This window comes from Cydia amplana, chromosome 11 (genome assembly GCF_948474715.1).
Source record: "Cydia amplana chromosome 11, ilCydAmpl1.1, whole genome shotgun sequence".
Taxonomy (NCBI): Eukaryota; Metazoa; Arthropoda; class Insecta; order Lepidoptera; family Tortricidae; genus Cydia; species Cydia amplana.
Window position 1 is genome coordinate 17,648,798 of NC_086079.1, and position 19,542 is coordinate 17,668,339.

The 19,542-nt window shown below is 40.3% G+C and overlaps 3 protein-coding genes across 3 annotated transcripts; 1 reads left to right on the plus strand and 2 right to left on the minus strand.

The window, feature by feature from the left end:
- Nucleotides 1-3,231: 3,231 nt before the first annotated feature.
- On the minus strand, nt 3,232-5,512 carry LOC134652250 (prolactin-releasing peptide receptor-like). Its single transcript, XM_063507420.1, has 2 exons — nt 3,939-5,512; nt 3,232-3,415 (listed from the first exon to the last, which is right to left on the minus strand). Exon 1 carries the CDS (start codon nt 5,244-5,246, stop codon nt 3,954-3,956), a length of 1,293 nt encoding a protein of 430 aa, XP_063363490.1. The 5' UTR covers nt 5,247-5,512; the 3' UTR covers nt 3,232-3,415; nt 3,939-3,953.
- Nucleotides 5,513-8,504: 2,992 nt separating this feature from the next.
- LOC134652353 (uncharacterized) lies at nt 8,505-9,152 on the minus strand. Its single transcript, XM_063507524.1, has one exon. It carries the CDS (start codon nt 9,150-9,152, stop codon nt 8,505-8,507), a length of 648 nt encoding a protein of 215 aa, XP_063363594.1.
- Nucleotides 9,153-11,922: 2,770 nt separating this feature from the next.
- On the plus strand, nt 11,923-15,334 carry LOC134652354 (uncharacterized protein K02A2.6-like). The gene is made up of 3 exons (XM_063507526.1): nt 11,923-12,008; nt 12,577-13,849; nt 14,459-15,334. Exons 1-3 carry the CDS (start codon nt 11,923-11,925, stop codon nt 15,332-15,334), a joined length of 2,235 nt encoding a protein of 744 aa, XP_063363596.1.
- The last annotated feature ends 4,208 nt before the right edge of the window (nt 15,335-19,542 follow it).

Here is a 19,542-nt window from a genome sequence, read left to right on the forward strand (position 1 = left end):
GCCGTCCTTATCAAAAAAGACGAGGCAAATCGTTTTGTGCGGACAAATGGGATATTAACAACGAACGGGTGCATTCGCTCCCCGCGCCTGGACGTCCGATGATGGAAAGGGGAAGGTCGGATCAGGTCATGCAGTTCTTGTGCGCACTCCCCAGAATGTATCAGATAGAACACCGATAGACAAGAAAACCCTGATATATCTATTGTATGTACCCGGGTCGTTAACTTTAATTGTATTCTCCACACAGAGACCTTTTTCTAAAATGTGTTTGACCAACTTCGTTTCGATGCAGCTAACATAATAATTATATATTATATGCAGTGGCGTTTAAGCGTCGCCTCTTCATCGTACATTTTGCTGCATAAACGATGTGACAGTATTTTATGCTTCAGACGTGAACTGCAAGAGACCTTACATGATATTAAATTAAACTTTACGACTTAATTAAATTAGCTATGCAGAATTGAAGCCAAGCCAGCTGCACGTGTGTAAATTATAAAGACGATAGGTCACACGAACTCGTCAAAAGCCGTTCCCATAGGTGCAATTTAATTACTTGAAACTGGGCGTGAACATTAACGTAAATTGTATCTATGTTTGGTACTGTTGCTAAAATTGTTTAAAACAGTTTTATTACAATTTATAGCAAAAAAAACTAGTAACCATAGTACCAGACATAGATAGATATAAGTACCTATGTTACTTGAATGTTCATGACATCATGTCAAATCCCATATTATTGCAGATTTACAGAATGTCGTTTTAAAATGAGAGTTTAACTACGATTCAGCTGATGAGATGCTCAAGCTAGCATACAATTTTCATGTTATTTTCTTGGTTTATAAGAGGTTTATAATGAGATGTTTGGAAGTTTTGTTTATATTACACATTATCTACGTTCCTAATCACCTTCCAAAGGAGGTCTATAAAACTAGTATTCGTAAAGGGAGTACGCTTTTTTCTTGAATTACCATCAGAACAAAGTATGTTATGATGGCCCCGGTTCTTTTAGGAATCAGATTTCTTTGAGGATAGTTAGGTCTAAAAATACGATTTCTAGTTTTATTTGACCTCTCTTTCATATCCCTGTTTCCTTCATTGACATTATATTAGTTGGCTACTCTTTGTACATTCTCGTACATTAGTCGAATTGTTATAATTATATGCTAGGTATCTTAGACATAATTTAGTAATTTATTAAGGAATTCGTTTTTTAACTAGGACTAAAGGTACTAATCAGATCACGATATTAGAAATGTTTATAGTGCATCTGGTCGAAAAATTCATAAGAATAATTAGTTTAATATTATAAAATCTCTCAACCATATAGAAAAATAGGTAGTTTTTAATTCAGCGTCAAAGTATTACAGAACCTACCCGGAAAAGGAATATTGAAATAAAAAGAAAACTCGTTGAAAAATTCATTAAAATAATGAAATTACAAAGCTATTGATAATTAAAGTGAATGTAAGTGAGAAGGTACTTAAACATTAATTACTAAGCTTTAAAGTTTAAATATTACATAAGTGCCAACAATGTTTTATTCACGACTCACAGTCACTTTAATATTTTTTTGACCTAGTCCCTGAAATCCGAATAGAACTTTTTACGACTTTTAGAACTTTTTTGTCGGCAACTTCACACTTTACGCCTTTGACTATGCCGTAAAAAATAATCTATTTTCATGGTAACTTATTCCTTACATTTGACGTTGACTGTGAAAATGATTACATAATAATATACATGATACAAAACAACAGGCAAACAAGAGGCGAACTCATTGCTAAAAAGCGATAATATGTTCCAAACTTTCGGTAGTTGTAGGTATTATTTAATTGTAATGATAATGGTGTAACGTTATACAGTAGGGCTAACGGACCATAGTCCGTTTTTATCATTTGTCATCATGCCTGTCACGTTTTAATAATTAAGGGCGAAATTGACGCATGACATGACAAGTGATAAAAATGCGACCTTAATACCGCCGCTGGATTCCTTAAATCTCATCTAGCGACTAATCTATACGACATCGATAAAATTTTAAAAACACCTGGCAGTGGGAATGTCTACTCTATACATTGCCATGGTCAGCCAATACGAGTTCCTCGTCATATTATCAGAGTCCGGAATTTTACAAAGTCCGGACACTGCTATTATGGATTGGCATAGCACGGCAGTTGGAAATTCGAAGTGTATTTGACGAATCAAACTAGTTATTCCGAAAAACACTATTGACTTCTCTCGAGAAAAGGACTTTGAAAATGTTTTTGATTTATCCTGCATTATATAGAGTTAGACCAAGTTAAGTCTGCAACGAGTTTGATATACCTACGTTATTTATACGTCATAATTTCATAGAAGTTTGACGTTTAACATAACACTTGCACTGCTTGGGCTATCAAAATCGTTGCAGAATTATCTTGGTCTAACTCTACAGTATTTTATACTTTTTGCGAGGTACGACTACTGGAAAATTGTTATTATAGGACCAAACCCGAAACCATGAAAAAATGTTGGCTGTCTGTTAAAAACCTGGACATCAGACAAAATGTGTGTATCGGCCATTTTTTATTCGACACGGTCGCCCCGTGGTAAAAGATCTTCAGTATGAACTATATTACCTACGAGTACATACATACCTATGCTTTACATAAAGATAGAAAAAAAAATGAAAATATTTAAATCAACATCCAATTACAGATTATTATGGCGATTTCATTCTGACTTTATTACTTTCTAGGAAAATATAAACCAATTTTCGTAAGTCCTTGTCCACGAGAACGTCAAAAATAAACAGAAAAACACCGAATCTACCCAATTACTATAATAACAACAAAACAGGAAACCCTACTTCCTACTCTATTCTTATGATTTCTTTTTATTACACTTTTGTAAGCGTTTTTATTTGTTTTTGAACGATAATTGGGACGTTAGCTTAAGTATGAGTTACCGAAATACATTTAATTTAATTCTGATAAATATTTGAATTCTGTAGTTTGACCAATCACAGGTCAATAAAGAAGAAAAAAGAAGAATCTAAGGAAGTACCTACCACTGAAAAGAAAGGAATGAGAATATATTTTAACTGCTCTCCTACTGACATGAATGATTGGCCAGACTAGGTATACAATTTAAATCTGGGTTTTCTGTATCTTACTTCGTAAAATCGAACAGATTTAATATAATTATATGAATTCAAGTATTAAATTCTCTCCTGACAATATGTATTACATTGGTAGAAATGAAAAAATATCACGTTTATACCTTAACAAGTTAACATACATTTCATAAGCGTCATGTAGTTGTCCATAAATTTGTGTAGTCCAAAAATGTCTTCAGAAAATCTTACTCCAAAAATATTGTAAACTCTAAGTCATTGCTATGCTTAAAAATGGGCGCGCCGCCAACGCCGCACCTGGAAAACAAAATTAATTGAATAACCTGATAAAAATTCAATTGGGGAAACTTTTGAAACTGGCTGTTGGCGAATGGAGGCAAAACTTGTTATTAGCTCACAAAAATACACACTGGGGAAATTGGGTTCGGGTCGTTCACGATGCCTGTTATTGACTTTGGCGAAAATATCCGCAGATGTGAGAGGTACCAAAAGTTTGAGCTATTGGCGATCTTTAGAATGCATTCCAACTTTTTTTGTCGCACTACTACAGGTATACTTAGTTACTTGGGTTTCAAAGGATATTGAATTTATTTTTACTGTTCAAGATTTTCAAGAACGCGCAAAATATATGTCATGATTTTATGTTTATTAAATTAGATTGTGTCGGACATTTTTCGTCGTTGATTACGGTACCTATTTATTATCCTAGGTGATTGTACTCTGTAAATCATTGTTCCAAAGTAGTTGAAGCATGATCGAAGGTTTAATATTATAAGAAAGGTTGTCGTCTTAAAATTATCATTTGTAATAAAATGTTTACCCAAGAAATCAAGCGTTAGAATTGACTCTGGGGCGGCGTGCCATCAAAGGACTCCTCGTTGATAAGCCGCAGCTTCACAGACTCCCGGCGCAGGTTGTAGCTCGTCGAGATGTGGCAGTGCTTCACGTCCACCGTCAGCAGGTCCTCGTTCAGCTCCACCCCGCTCCTCTCCACGTCCGCCGCCGCACTCGGCTTCCTCTTATTCCTAAATGACGTCCCCCTCTGGGAACTAGACCCCAAGTAACTATCAGTGGTTGTGTTCCCATTAAACGTCTTCTCCGAAGGACCCATCGGATCCAACTGAATATTAGCCCTCAAGTGAGCTGAGGTATCCATACAAGGAATCAACTGCTTAAACTCTTTACGGAAATTCTCGTTCATCCAAGCGTATATGAAAGGATTGTAACATGTCGACGACATAGCTATGCCGTGGCAGATGAAGAATGTCACCAAGTAATACTTCAAATGGATTGCGTATTTGTAATAATCATTGCATAAGTTTATCACGTTGAGCGGAAGCCACGACAGGCCGAAGATAGTCACCATCGCGATCAACATCTGGTTCGTTCGACGTTTCCTGTACTTATCTATCTCTTCTTTACGGGAATTCTTCGCAGCTGCTTTAGCTTTGGCCCTATCGTTCAGTTTGAAACTGACGCATGTATAGCAGAAGGCGATGACGATAAATGGAAGTACAAATTGCATGATAGAAGTTATAGAGCCAAACACTTGCCTGAGCTCTTCAGAGGGCCACATCTCCTCACAATACTTCCCGACCCCAGGAACTTCATAATAAGTCATAAATAAAGCGTAAGGCATTGTCACCGTGACAGCAAACGTCCAAATCATAAAGATAACGGTGACGCACGTCCCTATCTTCATTCTTGGCCTAAACGGATAAATAATCACGAAGAATCTATCGATAGCTATAGACATAAGTGTCAATGTAGATATGTATACGCTGCAACCTTGTGCAAAAGGCATTATGTGACATAAGATACTGCCCCAGCCCCACGTGCCTCGGAAGGAGTAGAGCGGAGTGAACGGGACGGCAAATATGCAGAGTAGTATGTCAGACAAGGCTAGATTGGTGATGAAGAGGTTGGTGACGGTCTGCATGGCTTTGTTTCGAATGACGACGAAGCAGACGAGAAGGTTGCCGAGAAGGCCGAGGACGAAGATGACGGTGTAGAAGATGCAGAAGCCGCTTTGGACCCATTTGTTGTCGATGATGTTTTCTATGAAGTGAGACGTGTTTCGAGCTTTAACCAAATGTTCTTCGAGCGTATAATTGTGCGTCCAGTTCATTTCGAGTCGGAGGCCGATTGTTATTCAGCGTCGGCCTAGAATTGTCAGTTTTACGACCTACGACGCTGAGGTTTAACGCCGGTAATTCGAGCCTGCAACAAAGCATAGATTACGCTCATTTCCTATTGTTACGGAATGTTAAATCTTGCTAATAAAATGGAATTGTTTACAATCAAGGTAATTTTCAAGGAACAGGAAACATCAATGCTCTCGGTTTACTAATTATTGTAATTATTCGATTTCGAACGGGTTACATAAAGCGATTCAAAAATTTGTGCCACTTGCAAAATGCCTTATGTAAAATGCGAAATATTGTTATTAGGTAATCGCAAAAAGCCTTATATGCCAAACAGAATAAACATTTAAATTACGATTGGAAGTAATTTATGGAAATTACTTTGAAAATGCCAAAACTTTGTACTGTAGATTTGTAAATAGAAGTAGCGCTCTATAAAACGAGCCACTTGCAAAGTCAATCATTAATTTGTTGATCGAGAAGCTGATTCTCTTTTAATAATTTGATAAGGTTTTTATCTCATTTTGATGAGAGACAAGATGACAATCGTTAATAGAAAACACTAATCAAAACTTAAATAATGTATGGAAATAGTCACGTGACTCTTCGTAGCATCTGTCATCCCGATACATTTTAACTTTTCATTTGGCTTTTGTCCATGTGTCGCAGTCGGATCGTATAATCCGCCGTATTACATTACGGCTAGCCGTTTTACAAAACAGGGGCGTTTTGAAATGCGGCGGTTCGACGATTAGCCGGATTGAATGCGGCTGAATGAAAATCCGCCGGAATGTATACCCCATACGCCATACGTTCTTCAACACGGCTAGCCGTAATGTAATACAGCGAGTCATTAGCCGCCGCTTTGACAGTTTTTAGTTCCCATTTTTAACACTCGTGGCGCTGCCTGACATAACAACAAAATAAAATAAATAAACTATGAAAATTGCTGGGGTGTCCATCAAATCTGGAGTTCGTCGGACTGTTTCTTTTCAAAAAACATTTACTTCGCAACTTAACTAGATGGAGCCCCGCTCCTATTTCTGAGCGGTTTGCCCTTCGGGCATCTGAAGCTACCTAACGAACCTAACCTACCTACCTACCTATTGATTTAGTGAGACGTCCGTGAAAACATTACACTTTGGGGAAAAAAGCGTAGGTAGGTAAGTAGGTTAGGTTCGTTAGGTAGCTTCAGATGCCCGAAGGACAAACCGCCCAGAAATAGGAGCCCCGCTTCTCCGTCTATTTAAGTTGTGAAGGAAATGTTTTGGAAAAGAAACAAATGTAGTGCGGTGGGACCATGGTAAAAATAAATTAAATTGCAAACATTGTCAAACTCCGGTTACGTAGACGACCGAAAGAACTGGTCACTCTACAATCTAAATAGTAGATACGATGCGGCTAAACGTAGGCCGCCTTATTGAAGAACGTATCGCAATGACAATCCGGCTAATCGTCGAACCGCCGCATTTCAAAACGCCCCTGTTTTGTAAAACGGCTAGCCGTAATGTAATACGGCGGATTATACGATCTGACTACGACAGATGTACGATTATCATTTCGTCAGCACCAATCAGTATGAGCCGCTTACGCTTGAGGCTCAGGGACAAGGTCGGTCGTATAAAAACAAAATGAAAACAATAAATCAAATAGTAAAATACAGAATCGGCCCCGAGATGCGTGTTTCCCGGGTGTACATTATACGGAAATGTTGAAGTTATAACAAGTTTTCCATTTTGCGGTCACTGAGATTGCTTTAAGTTCCCGGGTCATATTAGTAATTGCGAGTAGATGTTATGAGAGGCGTGTTTACGTAAAAAGGAAAATAGGATCGTTAAGTGGGTGGGCGTGTCTGTACCTACCAATAACCTATACTTAGTCGACTTCCAAAAAGTCAGAAAGTCCAGAAATTTGAACGTAAACATTTAAGTTTTTTCTTTCTTTATGGTTGGAAAATAATTTTGCATTTTCGGGGTTGGCCCCATAGTAAAAGTTGTTCTCGTTGTACCTACATATTCACCCCTCAGAGTAGGTATGGTCAGACATAACAAAATCACTCTGTCTGTATATAGCCAGGCAGGTCACCCTTTACAAATCAAGTGGCGATAGCGACAAGAGCGGTCACTCTTTGCGGTGTTAAAAGGCTGAAGGTGAAGTGGCTAGGCCACTGGGTCACAAAGCTGCTGGTTTTATACCGACTTAAAAAGCACAAAAAGAGGTTCTCAGCTCGTTGGTTTTTTTAAGAGCTACACGAACCCGCAGCCAAAAAGCGCTCCCATACAATCGAATTTACGTATTCGATATTTAGAATAGGCCCTTTCGTATTGGATAGGTATTTAAATAAATAAATTTATTTCAAACAATTAAACAGTCCATATTTTTTCATTTTTAAATTAAATTAAATTAAAATAAAATAAAATAAATTAAAATTAAAATTAAAATTAAAATTAAAATTAAAATTAAAATTAAAATTAAAATTAAAATTAAAATTAAAATTAAAATTAAAATTAAAATTAAAATTAAAATTAAAATTAAAACTAAAACTAAAACTAAAACTAAAACTAAAACTAAAACTAAAACTAAAATTAAAATTAAAATTAAAATTAAAATTAAAATTAAAATTAAAATTAAAATTAAAATTAAAATTAAAATTAAAATTAAAATTAAAATTAAAATTAAAATTAAAATTAAAATTAAAATTAAAATTAAAATTAAAATTAAAATTAAAATTAAAATTAAAATTAAAATTAAAATTAAAATTAAAATTAAAATTAAAATTAAAATTAAAATTAAAATTAAAATTAAAATTAAAATTAAAATTAAAATTAAAATTAAAATTAAAATTAAAATTAAAATTAAAATTAAAATTAAAATTAAAATTAAAATTAAAATTAAAATTAAAATTAAAATTAAAATTAAAATTAAAATTAAAATTAAAATTAAAATTAAAATTAAAATTAAAATTAAAATTAAAATTAAAATTAAAATTAAAATTAAAATTAAAATTAAAATTAAAATTAAAATTAAAATTAAAATTAAAATTTAATAATAAATAATAAATTCATTTATTTGCGACCAACTTGGATCAAATCAATGTGTTAGTGATAGTATCTATCTTAAGGCTAATGTTAGTATAATATACAAAATGATCTACTACTAACTATATACAAATGTGTTTCTTATAAATCAATAAATAAATAAGCAGATTCTCTCAAAGAGCAGTATAAAGAAAATCCGCCCACTCACCTATTCCTGCGCACATGAGTCATGCAGCAGTTATTTATATACAGCCCATCAACTCTGTCCGCAATCATGGTCAGGATGCTGTTGGAGCTGGCCCGTACTCTGCGCACCAGGGATGTGGCTCGTTTGCGCATCGTGGTGTAGAAGCAGTCTACCCGCGCTTCCGCGAACATCCCTGACGCGCTACAGGATCTGGGCAACCCCATCAGCACCCTGTATGCGTTGTTATATTGAACGCGCAGAGCGTTGTACCGTTTATACGTATAGTCCGCCCACAGGCTGCTTGTGTAGAAACTAGTACAGTAGGCTCTGAACAAACTGACTTTGACTTCTTTAGAGCAGTGAGCAAACCTGCGGGCTATCATATTCGCTCTGACGGACAACGCTCTGCGCTCACGCTCAATATCGGCATCATCTTTAAGGTCAGCGCTCACCAAGTGTCCTAAATATTTAAATTGGCCAACGATGTTTAGCGGTTGACCATTTAATTTAACTGATGGAAACGCCGGCGGGCATTTACCCTTGACCTTAAAAATAACGCATTCGCTCTTGCTGACGTTGTAAACCAACCCATGGCTCGCCGCGTATCGTTCACAAATAGAGATAAGTTTGGCGAGGCCACAAGCCGAGGCGCTGAGCAGCACCATGTCGTCGGCGTAGCTTAAGTTATTGACGCACACCCCATCTATGTGACAGCCGACACGGGTGCTGCTCAGCTCCTCGATTAGGGCGTTTACGTACAAGTTAAACAGTTTGGGCGAGGTCAGCCCGCCCTGCCTCACGCCTAATGCAATGCTCGTAAAGATTAATAATAAGTCAATCGCCTTTTGGCGCGATTCGGGAAATGAATTAGTGATTCACTAGATATGAAAAAGTGAAGATATGTGACGTTCCACGGCAAAAGGTACCTTATGGCGGCTGGCGCTTACGCTATTATTAACGCCGCTCCAATATTCAGCCGGGGCAATGGTATCTTTTGCCGTGGAACGTCACATATCTTTACTATATCATATCTAGTGAATCTCTTATTCATTTTCCGAATCGCGCCGTTTGACTTTAACCTTTAGAAAGGTTAATTATCCTATAAATCAATTAAGTAAGTAGAGTGGTGCTGAAAGCTTTTAAGAGGGGGCTAACAAAAACTGATTATTTTATAATTAATGAATTTTTAAACGTTTTAATTAAAGGCAACTGCCATGAAAAAAATCACACGGCATCTATACTGTCGAAACTGTCTGTGTAGTGGAAACTGGATAAGCGGAACCTGGGTTAGTGGAAAACCTCTTTAAGTGGACCCAAGTTCTCGGTTCCAGTCCCTTGGCTACGAATTACCTCTATAAGTGGAATTTTGGGAGCTCTACGTATAAGCGGAATCCATATTTTCGAAAATTTCTTATTTTTACCTCTGTAACTGGAAGCAGCCGTCTCCGTAACCTCTATGAGTGGAATAGCTCAGCGTTATAAAATTTGTATTTTTAATAAACTGCCACAAGGAGGGTAGTTTGTTTCGTTAACATTATGGTTCGTGTTTTAACTACGTATTTTATATGAGATCACACATCGTTCAGTTTGGTTCTTTTAGCCGTGGTGCAATGTCGTGCTGTTAGATAGCCTAAGCGCAAAATAAAGTGTTTAATGAATTTGGTGCATTTGCAAAAAGGCTAAATATTCATAGTTTTTCTAAGAGTAACGGATGGTTAGAAGGATTCAAAAAACGCAACGATTTGGTTTTAAAAAAAATATGCGGAGATAGTAATGCAGTGGACACCAACACCTGTAGTCAGCAATAGATTGAAGATCTACCAACATTATTACATGACTATTTTTTGTTAATACATACATATCTACATACCTACATATTTAATAAAAGATGATTATTGAAGTCTTGATCTTTTATTTGACCTGTAGTGTTTAGGTAGTATCTATACATAAATAGATACACACCGTCTCGGGCGCAGACCGCATAGGATGCCGCGTCAGTTACACGAGAGCCGAGGGCGAGGGTGGACGTGTGACATTGCTGTGCGTGTTTGTGTGAACGAGCAGGTGTTTACTAATCGGGGCAGGTCCTACATATGGCGACGAGCAAAAAGGTAAATTTATTCACCGTTTACTTTGTTGCAATTAAGGGAAAAATAAAACAAACAAGGAAAAAAGACGAACGAAATACCTATCATACTCGTATATTGCTGTAATGGCAATAATAACTGTTGCATACCCGACTGCAACGAGTATTTTGCTCAATTATTTATTTTTATTAAGAAAGAATCATAGATTTGATTTTCGAAACAAAATATCGGATACTGGGTAGGTAGGTACTAGTTTACTTAGTAAAAATACAAAAGAGTTTGATATAACGGACGATTGTTTTTACGTATTTAAGCTTATTTGTAATATTTAATTTGATTAATCCGATACCTACGGCACTGTTTTTTGAGTGTAAATAATGCATGAATAAAAAACAACTATGCATAAATATACTATGCTATGCTTTATTCAATAATCAATAGGTGATATTTGTATCCTTTGCTATAAATTTACACTAAAACAATAGGTTGTTTCATTATTTCTTTAATTTCCTGCACTTCCGTATAGTTTTATTTTAGTAGGTACCTACATATTAACTAAAAACAAAAACTATTTTTCATAATATGTCGTGATATTCGATTGGAACTAAAATTTACGTGTAAAGATGTAAGTGATTTCAATAAAACTGGTGTTTAGTTACGACAATGCAAATTAGAAGGAATAGCAACGTAAGCTGGTTTGTTTTGTTTGTCCTTATTGCGACAAAAGTAGGTACGGTGATTAATTTGATAGAAATAGTATTGTGGTGATGAAATAATAGTTTTAATCACCTGTTTAATTAAAATATAATAGCTGTGGTTTTGAGACTCCCATTAAATTGGGATACCTGAGGTCTCAAAACAACCATTAAATTGGTATCTGCCTGTCTGTGATTTCAAACCTCCATTAAATTGGAATTGTTGTGGTTTTGAAATATCCATTCAATTGGAATATAATAGCTGTGGTTTTGAGACTCCCATTAAATTGGGATAACCGAGGTCTCAAAACGACCATTAAATTGGTGTCTGTGATTTTAAAACTCCATTAAATTGGAATTGTTGAGGTTTTAAAATTTCCATTAAATTGGATTATATATTGCAATTTTTTAGGCTACCAGTAAATTGGGAGTGAAGCATAAAAAGAGACGAATTTGAAGTACATGTCGGTAAACGCTAGTTAGTCGGAAAAAAAAAAGTTTTCAATAATATAAATTGTAGGTCTACAATGTAGGTATATTTTTCAGGTCGCTTCACCTGACCTCCCGAAGTACGCCACCATGAACAACTTGCCAACCCCAGAAAAATTAGATTTAGAAGGTAGCGATGGGTCAATGGGCCAAAGGTGGGAAAAATGGAAGAGATCCTTGGAGATTTATATGGAAGCGGCAGAAATTCAAACGTCACTAAAGAAACGGGCAACGCTATTACTTTTAGGAGGTACCGCGTTGCAAGAAATTTATTACAATCTGCCCGGAGCATCAGTAGAATCAGGTGAAGGTGTCGATGTGTTTAAAATAGCAATCGAAAAATTGGATGCTTATTTCCGGCCAAAACAAAGTCGCGTTTATGAAAGACATCTTTTTCGGCTCATAAAACAGGAGGAAACAGAAAGATTTGAAACGTTTCTAGTTAGACTGAGGAAGCAAGCAACCAAATGTGGGTTTGACAAAACGGAGGATCATCTTATTGCAGAGAAATGTGCTTCTGTGGAACTAAGAAAAAAGATTTTGACCATCGGAGATGACATTACTCTTGAAAGGATCGTAACAGAAGGGAATACTTTGGAAATAGTAAAACAACAACTAGAAGGTTTTGATGATAAGACAAAAAAAAATGAGGTGAATCAGATTAGGAGCAAGGAGAATGTACGAGACAAAAAGAGAGAAAATAGTTATTGTGGAAGATGTGGAAGCCCAAAACATGATTCGAATGACAGTTCTTGTCCAGCAAAGACTCAAAAATGCCATTCCTGTGGAAAAATAGGACATTTTGTACGATCGTGCAGAACTAAACAAGGCCAGAAAAGGAAAATTGATGCTACGTTAGATAAAACGAAAGAGGAAGGTAAAAGCAAAGGGAATAAAAGGACGAAGAGAGACGTGAAGATAAATTGTGTAGATGATGAGGACGTCGAGTACGTTTTTAACGTAAATAACGATAATGATCCTTCCATAAAGTGCAAAATTGGGGGAGTATATACGGATCTTTTAGTGGACTCTGGTTGTAAACCAAACCTGATTACTGTCGAGACTTGGGAAAAATTGAAAAAAGATAACGCAAAGGTTTACAAGCAAGTACAGAGACCGACTAAAAGACTAATTCCATACGGAACTGATACACCTCTAAAGGTTGAAGGTTCATTTGAGGCAGCGGTTACAGCAGGAGTAAGGGAAATACACGCTACATTTTACGTCATCAATGGAGGGACGAGAGATTTATTAGGAAGAGATTCAGCAACAGAGTTAGGAGTTCTAAAAGTCGGAGTGGGAATCAATCAAGTCGACACCAAAGAATTTCCCAAGTTCAAGGATGTCGTAGTAGAGATTCCAATCGACGAAAAAATAAAACCAGTCGCCCAACCATACCGACGGATACCCATACCTCTGGAGAAGAAAGTTAACGAAAAAATACAAGAGTTGCTGGATTCCGAAATAATAGAAGAGGTAAAGCAACCATCTAGATGGGTTTCTCCCATGGTACCAATCCTCAAGGAGAACGGTGAATTACGCCTTTGTGTTGACATGAGGCGAGCAAATGCCGCTATACTAAGGGAGAACCACCCTTTACCCACAATGGACAATCTGCTGCCTAAAATCGGCAAGGCTAAGTTTTTCACCAAACTCGACATCAAGAATGCTTTTCACCAGATTGAACTGCACGCTGATTCCCGGCACATTACAACTTTTATAACATCGAAAGGTTTGTTTCAGTACAAACGGTTAATGTTTGGAATCACGTGTGCTCCGGAAGTTTTCCAAAAAATACTAGAAAGAATGGTGATTTCCTGTGAAGGGGTAATTAACTTCATAGACGATATATTGGTTTTTGGGAGTACAGAGGAAGAACATGACAGTAGGGTAGAGAAGGTATTAAGAATTTTGGAAGACAACAATGTGTTACTCAACGACAAGAAATGCATAAGGAAAGTCCAGAAGGTTGAATTTCTTGGCCACGAGCTCACCCCGGAAGGCATCAAACCTTTAAAAAAGTATATAGACAGTATCGAAAAATTTGGTGCACCAAATACGGTTGAAGAACTACAAAGCTTCCTGGGCTTGGTAAACTACATAAATAAATGGGTACCAAATCTGGCTACTACGACTGAACCATTAAAACAGATATTACGGAAAAAACTTAGCAAAAATGCGAGCATAAAAGAGCATTGGGGCAGAGATCAAGAAGAGACATTTAACTTGTTAAAAAAAGATCTTACGACATTACACTCTCTCGGTTACTACGATGTTAAGGATAAAACCCAGGTCATTGCGGATGCGAGTCCTGTCGGGTTGGGAGCGGTTTTGGTTCAAATGGACGACAAGGGGCCACGTATTATAGCTTATGGAAACAAAACGTTAACTGACTGTGAACGACGTTATAGCCAGACGGAGAAGGAAGCCTTGGCCTTAGTATGGGCTGTCGAGCATTTCGATATTTTCCTTTTTGGAAAAACTTTTGACCTCATAACGGATCATAAGCCGCTAGAAATTCTGTTTGGTGCGAAATCAAAACCCTGTGCTCGTATAGAAAGGTGGGTCCTACGTCTGCAGTCGTACACATATAATATTAAGTATAAATCTGGTAAATCGAATATAGCGGATTCTTTATCCCGATTGTGTCATCGAAAAGGGGTTATTAAATCTCTATATGAAGATCAGCATGTCTGTCAGATTGTGGAACATGCAAGACCTCAGGCTGTTTCCATGAGAGATATAACGGAACAGTCTGCAAAGGATACGGAAATTACCAATGTGAAATCGGGGCTATACGGAGGCTGCTGGGATGATTCGGTAAAAGAATACAAGATCTTCGAAAGTGAGTTATGCTTTTATGATGATATCCTTTTAAGAGGAAATCGAATTGTCATACCTTTGAAACTACGAAAGGCGGTCCTTGAAGCTGCGCATGAAGGGCACCCGGGGATCGTGGCAATGAAAGGTCGGCTAAGATCTAAGGTGTGGTGGCCACGAATAGATCGTGATGCGGAAAACCTTGTTAAGAGTTGCAAAGGATGTACTTTAGTTGGTGCACCGAACCCGCCGGTCCCTATGAAAAGACGCGAACTACCTTCCGAGCCATGGGTGGACATAGCGATTGATCTATTGGGACCACTGCCCAGCAGCGACTACCTATTAGTAATTGTTGACTATTACAGTCGGTATAAAGAGGTTAAAGTAACGAAGAATATTACCAGTTCTCAAATTATCAAGATATTGGATGAAATGTTTAGCAGGCTGGGGTATCCAGTTTCTATCACGGCTGATAATGGTCGTCAATTCATCAGCCAAGAGTTCAAGTCGTTCTTGAAGGAATGCAACATCACTCTTTTCAATACAGTACCCTATTGGCCTCAGCAGAATGGCGAGGTCGAAAGGCAGAATAGGGATATATTGAAAAGGCTGAAGATAGGAAACATGGAAAAGAAAGACTTGAAGAAAACATTGTTTGAGTATCTGCTTATGTGTAATGCCACACCACATTCAACAACAAAAAAATCACCTTCAGAACTATTTTTCGGGAGGAAATGCAGGGATAAAATACTGTAGCGGTAACTCGCTACCCGCTCCGCTCAACTTATGGCACTTGGACCATCGGCTAGGCGGCATACGTCACACGCCCCGCACGCTGCGCGCATCACCCGCCGTCGCCCGGCGGGCCGGTTCCCTCGCGGCATCGGCACCCACCACTCGCTCTCAGACCGCGCTCGCATGCGCCCGCGCACTTGTTTTATATAGCTTCTGCTTACGCGTAGTTTAAATTGTAACGCTTTAACTTGTTTGTTTATTATATGTAGTTTAAAAAGTTGAAGTTGCTTTTGTCATTTCATCGCTTCTACGCTGTCACCCTCGCTTCGCACAAACAAAGGCTTACGTGTAGTGACTTATACAGTTACTACAAAGTGGTGACCCGCGACAAAGGAAGTGGACACGAGCGTCGGCGACAAGAAGAAACCTTCAACAATGAACGATGGAACGGGAAATGTGCAAAGTCCAGGTGACGGTGCTGGTAATCCGACGCCTCCGATGGAGGTTGGCAACAGATCCGGTCCAGGTACGGTACATTTGGGTGGTGGTCCAAGTGATGTGTTTCGAGTGGGTGTGCGTCCGCCACCATTTTGGCCAGACGAACCAGAGGTTTGGTTCGCGCAGTTAGAAAGCCAATTCAGTCTTTCTGGCATCACTTTGGACGAGACAAAATACCATTTCGTGTGCGGCCAGCTCGACCCAGAGTACGCGGTCAAAATCAAAGACATTCTTCGAAATCCCCCAGCTACTGGCAAGTATATTAAATTAAAAAGCGAGCTCATTCAACGTATTTCTGTCTCACGCGAAAAGAAAACCCTGCAGCTACTCCAGCATGAGGAAATTGGAGACAGGAAGCCGACCGACTTTCTAAGGCATCTTAAGGATTTAGCTGGTCCGCACATGCCAGAGGAATTTATTCGGACAATTTGGACCAGTAGATTACCACCTAATGTACAGACTGTTGTTGCATTTCAGCCTACCTTGGACCTCGACACCCTGGCAGGCCTGGCAGACAAGGTCGTCGACGTAACGCAGCCATCCTTCAAGGTCGCCAGCACCTCCTCGGGCGTGCCAGGTACCGCTCTGGAACAGCGGGTAGAGGAACTGACACGGCAAGTAGAAAGCCTCCTTAAGGTTCAAGGTCAAAGGTCTGGATCATTTAATCACCGCAGACGCTCTCGCTCTCATTCAAGGTCAAGAGGCCGATCCCGCTCCAGACAACGTCCCGAAGGTCATCCTCACTGCTGGTATCATTTCACTTTTGGCAACAAAGCAAAGACGTGCAAGCAGCCATGCAGTTATCATTCGGGAAACGCTCAGGGCGGCCACTAGTAGCGGCGAGCGACTGCCCAGCAACAACCCGCCGCCTGTTCATCACTGACCGTACGACGAAGGTGCAATACCTCATAGACACGGGTTCAGACCTGTGTGTTTTCCCAAGGTCAGCTGTTCGGGGGGCATGTCCGAGGACAAAGTACCTCCTATTTGCCGCTAACGGCACAGAGATTGGCACTTATGGGCTCCTGAACCTCCATTTAGATCTAGGTCTCCGTCGAGCATTCGAGTGGCGCTTCACAGTGGCTGACGTCTCAAAACCCATCATCGGCGTCGACTTTTTAGGATTCTATAACCTTCTTGTCGATGTCCGAAACCAACGCCTGATCGACGCCATAACTTTACTCACCACTCCGGCCAGGGTCCCTGGCAGCAGCGAGGAAATATATTCCGTACACATGATGGCCTTGGAGAGTAGGAGTACGCCTTTCCGCGAACTACTTCGTGAGTACCCAGACATTACCCGTCCAGCTGGTAAGCCGGGCACTCCAAAGCATAGTACGGAGCATCACATCAGGACCACTCCAGGACCACCGGTCTCCGGCCGTCCGCGTCGCCTGGATCCAGAGAGACTTGCCGTAGCGAAAAAGGAGTTTGAGGATATGGTCCGCAGTGGTACTGCTCGGAGATCAGAGAGTGCATGGTCCTCTCCACTACATTTGGCACGCAAAAAGAATGACGGTTGGAGAGGTTCGTGCGTTGAGAGCCCTGTAGTCTCCTACAGGGCTCTCAACGCACGAACCATACCTGATTGTTACCCAGTGCCGCACATTCAAGACTTCGCTTACCAGCTGACAGGTAAGAAGATATTTAGTACCATAGACTTGGTCAAGGCGTATAATCAGATACCAGTCTTTGTCGACGACATACCCAAGACTGCTATCACCACGCCTTTTGGCCTATTCGAGTTCCCTTACATGACGTTTGGCCTCAGAAATGCAGCCCAGACATTCCAGCGCTTTCTGGATGAAGTGCTGAAGGGACTCGATTTTTGCTTCGGATACATCGACGACATAATCGTCTACTCAGAGTCAGAAGCTCAGCATCAACAGCATCTCCGCCAGCTGTTCGGACGACTGCAGGACTACGGGATGCTTATAAACACCGCGAAGTGCGTCTTCGGTCAATCCAAGGTCACCTTCTTAGGACACGCAGTATCCGCACAAGGTATCAGCCCTTTGGAGAGTAAGGTACAAGCCGTCCAGGAATTTCCAGTACCTAAGAACACGAAGGAGTTAAGGAGGTTCCTGGGTATGATGAATTTTTACCGTCGTTTTATCCCTGGGGCAGCGGCAATACAAGCTCCACTCCATTTACTACTCGGCGGTGAACAGACGAAAGGCTCCAAACCAATCGAGCTGAATGCAGAGCAAACGGAGGCCTTTGAAACTTGTAAGTACAGACTGGTACGAGCAGCACTTCTAGCGCATCCAGATTCGAAGGCCGAGCTCGCTATCCAGACAGATGCATCAGACGTCGCGGTTGGTGCTGTGCTCCAGCAGTTCAGAAATGGCGCATGGGAGCCATTAGCTTTCTTTTCGCGGAAGCTAAACTCAGCACAACGAAAGTACAGCCCGTATGACAGAGAGCTTCTTGCAATTTACGAGGCTATTCGGTACTTTAGGTACATGGTCGAAGCGCGTACTTTCAGCATCTACACTGACCACAAGCCGCTAACATACGCATTCAGCACACGCAGAGACAACTGTACACCACGTCAGTATAGATACCTGGATTATATTTCCCAATTCACCACTGATGTCAGGTTCATAGCCGGCAGGGACAACGCAGTGGCAGACACACTATCACGAATTGAGGAACTCGCCTTTACTCCCTTTGATTACCAGTCTTTAGCCCGCGACCAGGAGACAGACACTGAGTTACAGGACCTACTCAGAGATGGTTCTTCGCTAGACCTGCAGAAGGTAACAACTCCACATTCAAACGTGCCAATCTACTGCGACGTGTCAACTCCAGAGCCTAGACCGTACATCACGCCAACGCATCGGCGTCAGGTATTCAATGCTCTCCACAACCTAAGTCACCCTGGCGTCAAAACTACAGTTCGATTGGTCACGCATAGATACATATGGCCTGGCGTGAGGCAAGACTGTCGACAATGGGCAAGGGAGTGTGTGCACTGTCAGCGTTGCAAAGTAACAAAGCATACTTCCTCACCAATTGGACAATTCAAGCCACCTCAAGCCCGTTTTCGACATGTCCACATTGACATTGTCGGTCCTTTACCCCCATCTAATGATTTCAGGTACTGCCTCACAGCTGTCGACCGCTTCACACGATGGCCTGAGGCGTACCCACTGAAAGACATCACGGCAGAGACCTGCGCGGCCGCATTCCTGGCTGGCTGGGTCGCACGCTTCGGTTGTCCAGAGCGCATCACAACGGACCGCGGCCGCCAGTTCGGGTCGCGCATGTTCCAGTCCTTGGCAAAACTGATGGGCACCGAGCATCACACTACTACCGCATACCATCCGGCAGCCAACGGCCTCGTGGAGCGCCTGCACCGGCAACTAAAAGCCGCTATCACGTGCTATGCGTCACCATCATGGACTGAGGTCTTACCTTTAGTACTTCTCGGGATTAGGAGCGCCTGGAAGGAGGATATCCAGGCATCTGCAGCCGAACTGGTCTACGGCGAGCCACTCCGCTTGCCTGGGCAGTTCCTGGCTACATCACCGGATCAGGTGGTCGACTACGAAGACTACGCCAGCCGGCTTTGTGCTCATATGGCCAAGCTGGTTCCGCAGCCGGCGTCCCGCCATGGTACTCGGCCATTCTACATACCAAAAGATCTCAACGCAGCCACGCATGTCTTCCTACGGCAGGGCCCAGCAAGAAGACCTCTTCAGGCAGCATATCTTGGGCCTTACAAG

Bases quoted from the DNA above. Each gene is read 5' to 3' on its own strand.
- LOC134652250 (XM_063507420.1), bottom strand. From the start codon at position 5,246: ATGAACTGGACGCACAATTATACGCTCGAAGAACATTTGGTTAAAGCT.
- LOC134652353 (XM_063507524.1), bottom strand. From the start codon at position 9,152: ATGGTGCTGCTCAGCGCCTCGGCTTGTGGCCTCGCCAAACTTATCTCT.
- LOC134652354 (XM_063507526.1), top strand. From the start codon at position 11,923: ATGGAAGAGATCCTTGGAGATTTATATGGAAGCGGCAGAAATTCAAAC. The intron at 12,009-12,576 runs GTACCGCGTTGC...ACGATCGTGCAG, and splicing joins AACGCTATTACTTTTAGGAG to AACTAAACAAGGCCAGAAAA. The intron at 13,850-14,458 runs GTAAACTACATA...CATGTCTGTCAG, and splicing joins TACAAAGCTTCCTGGGCTTG to ATTGTGGAACATGCAAGACC.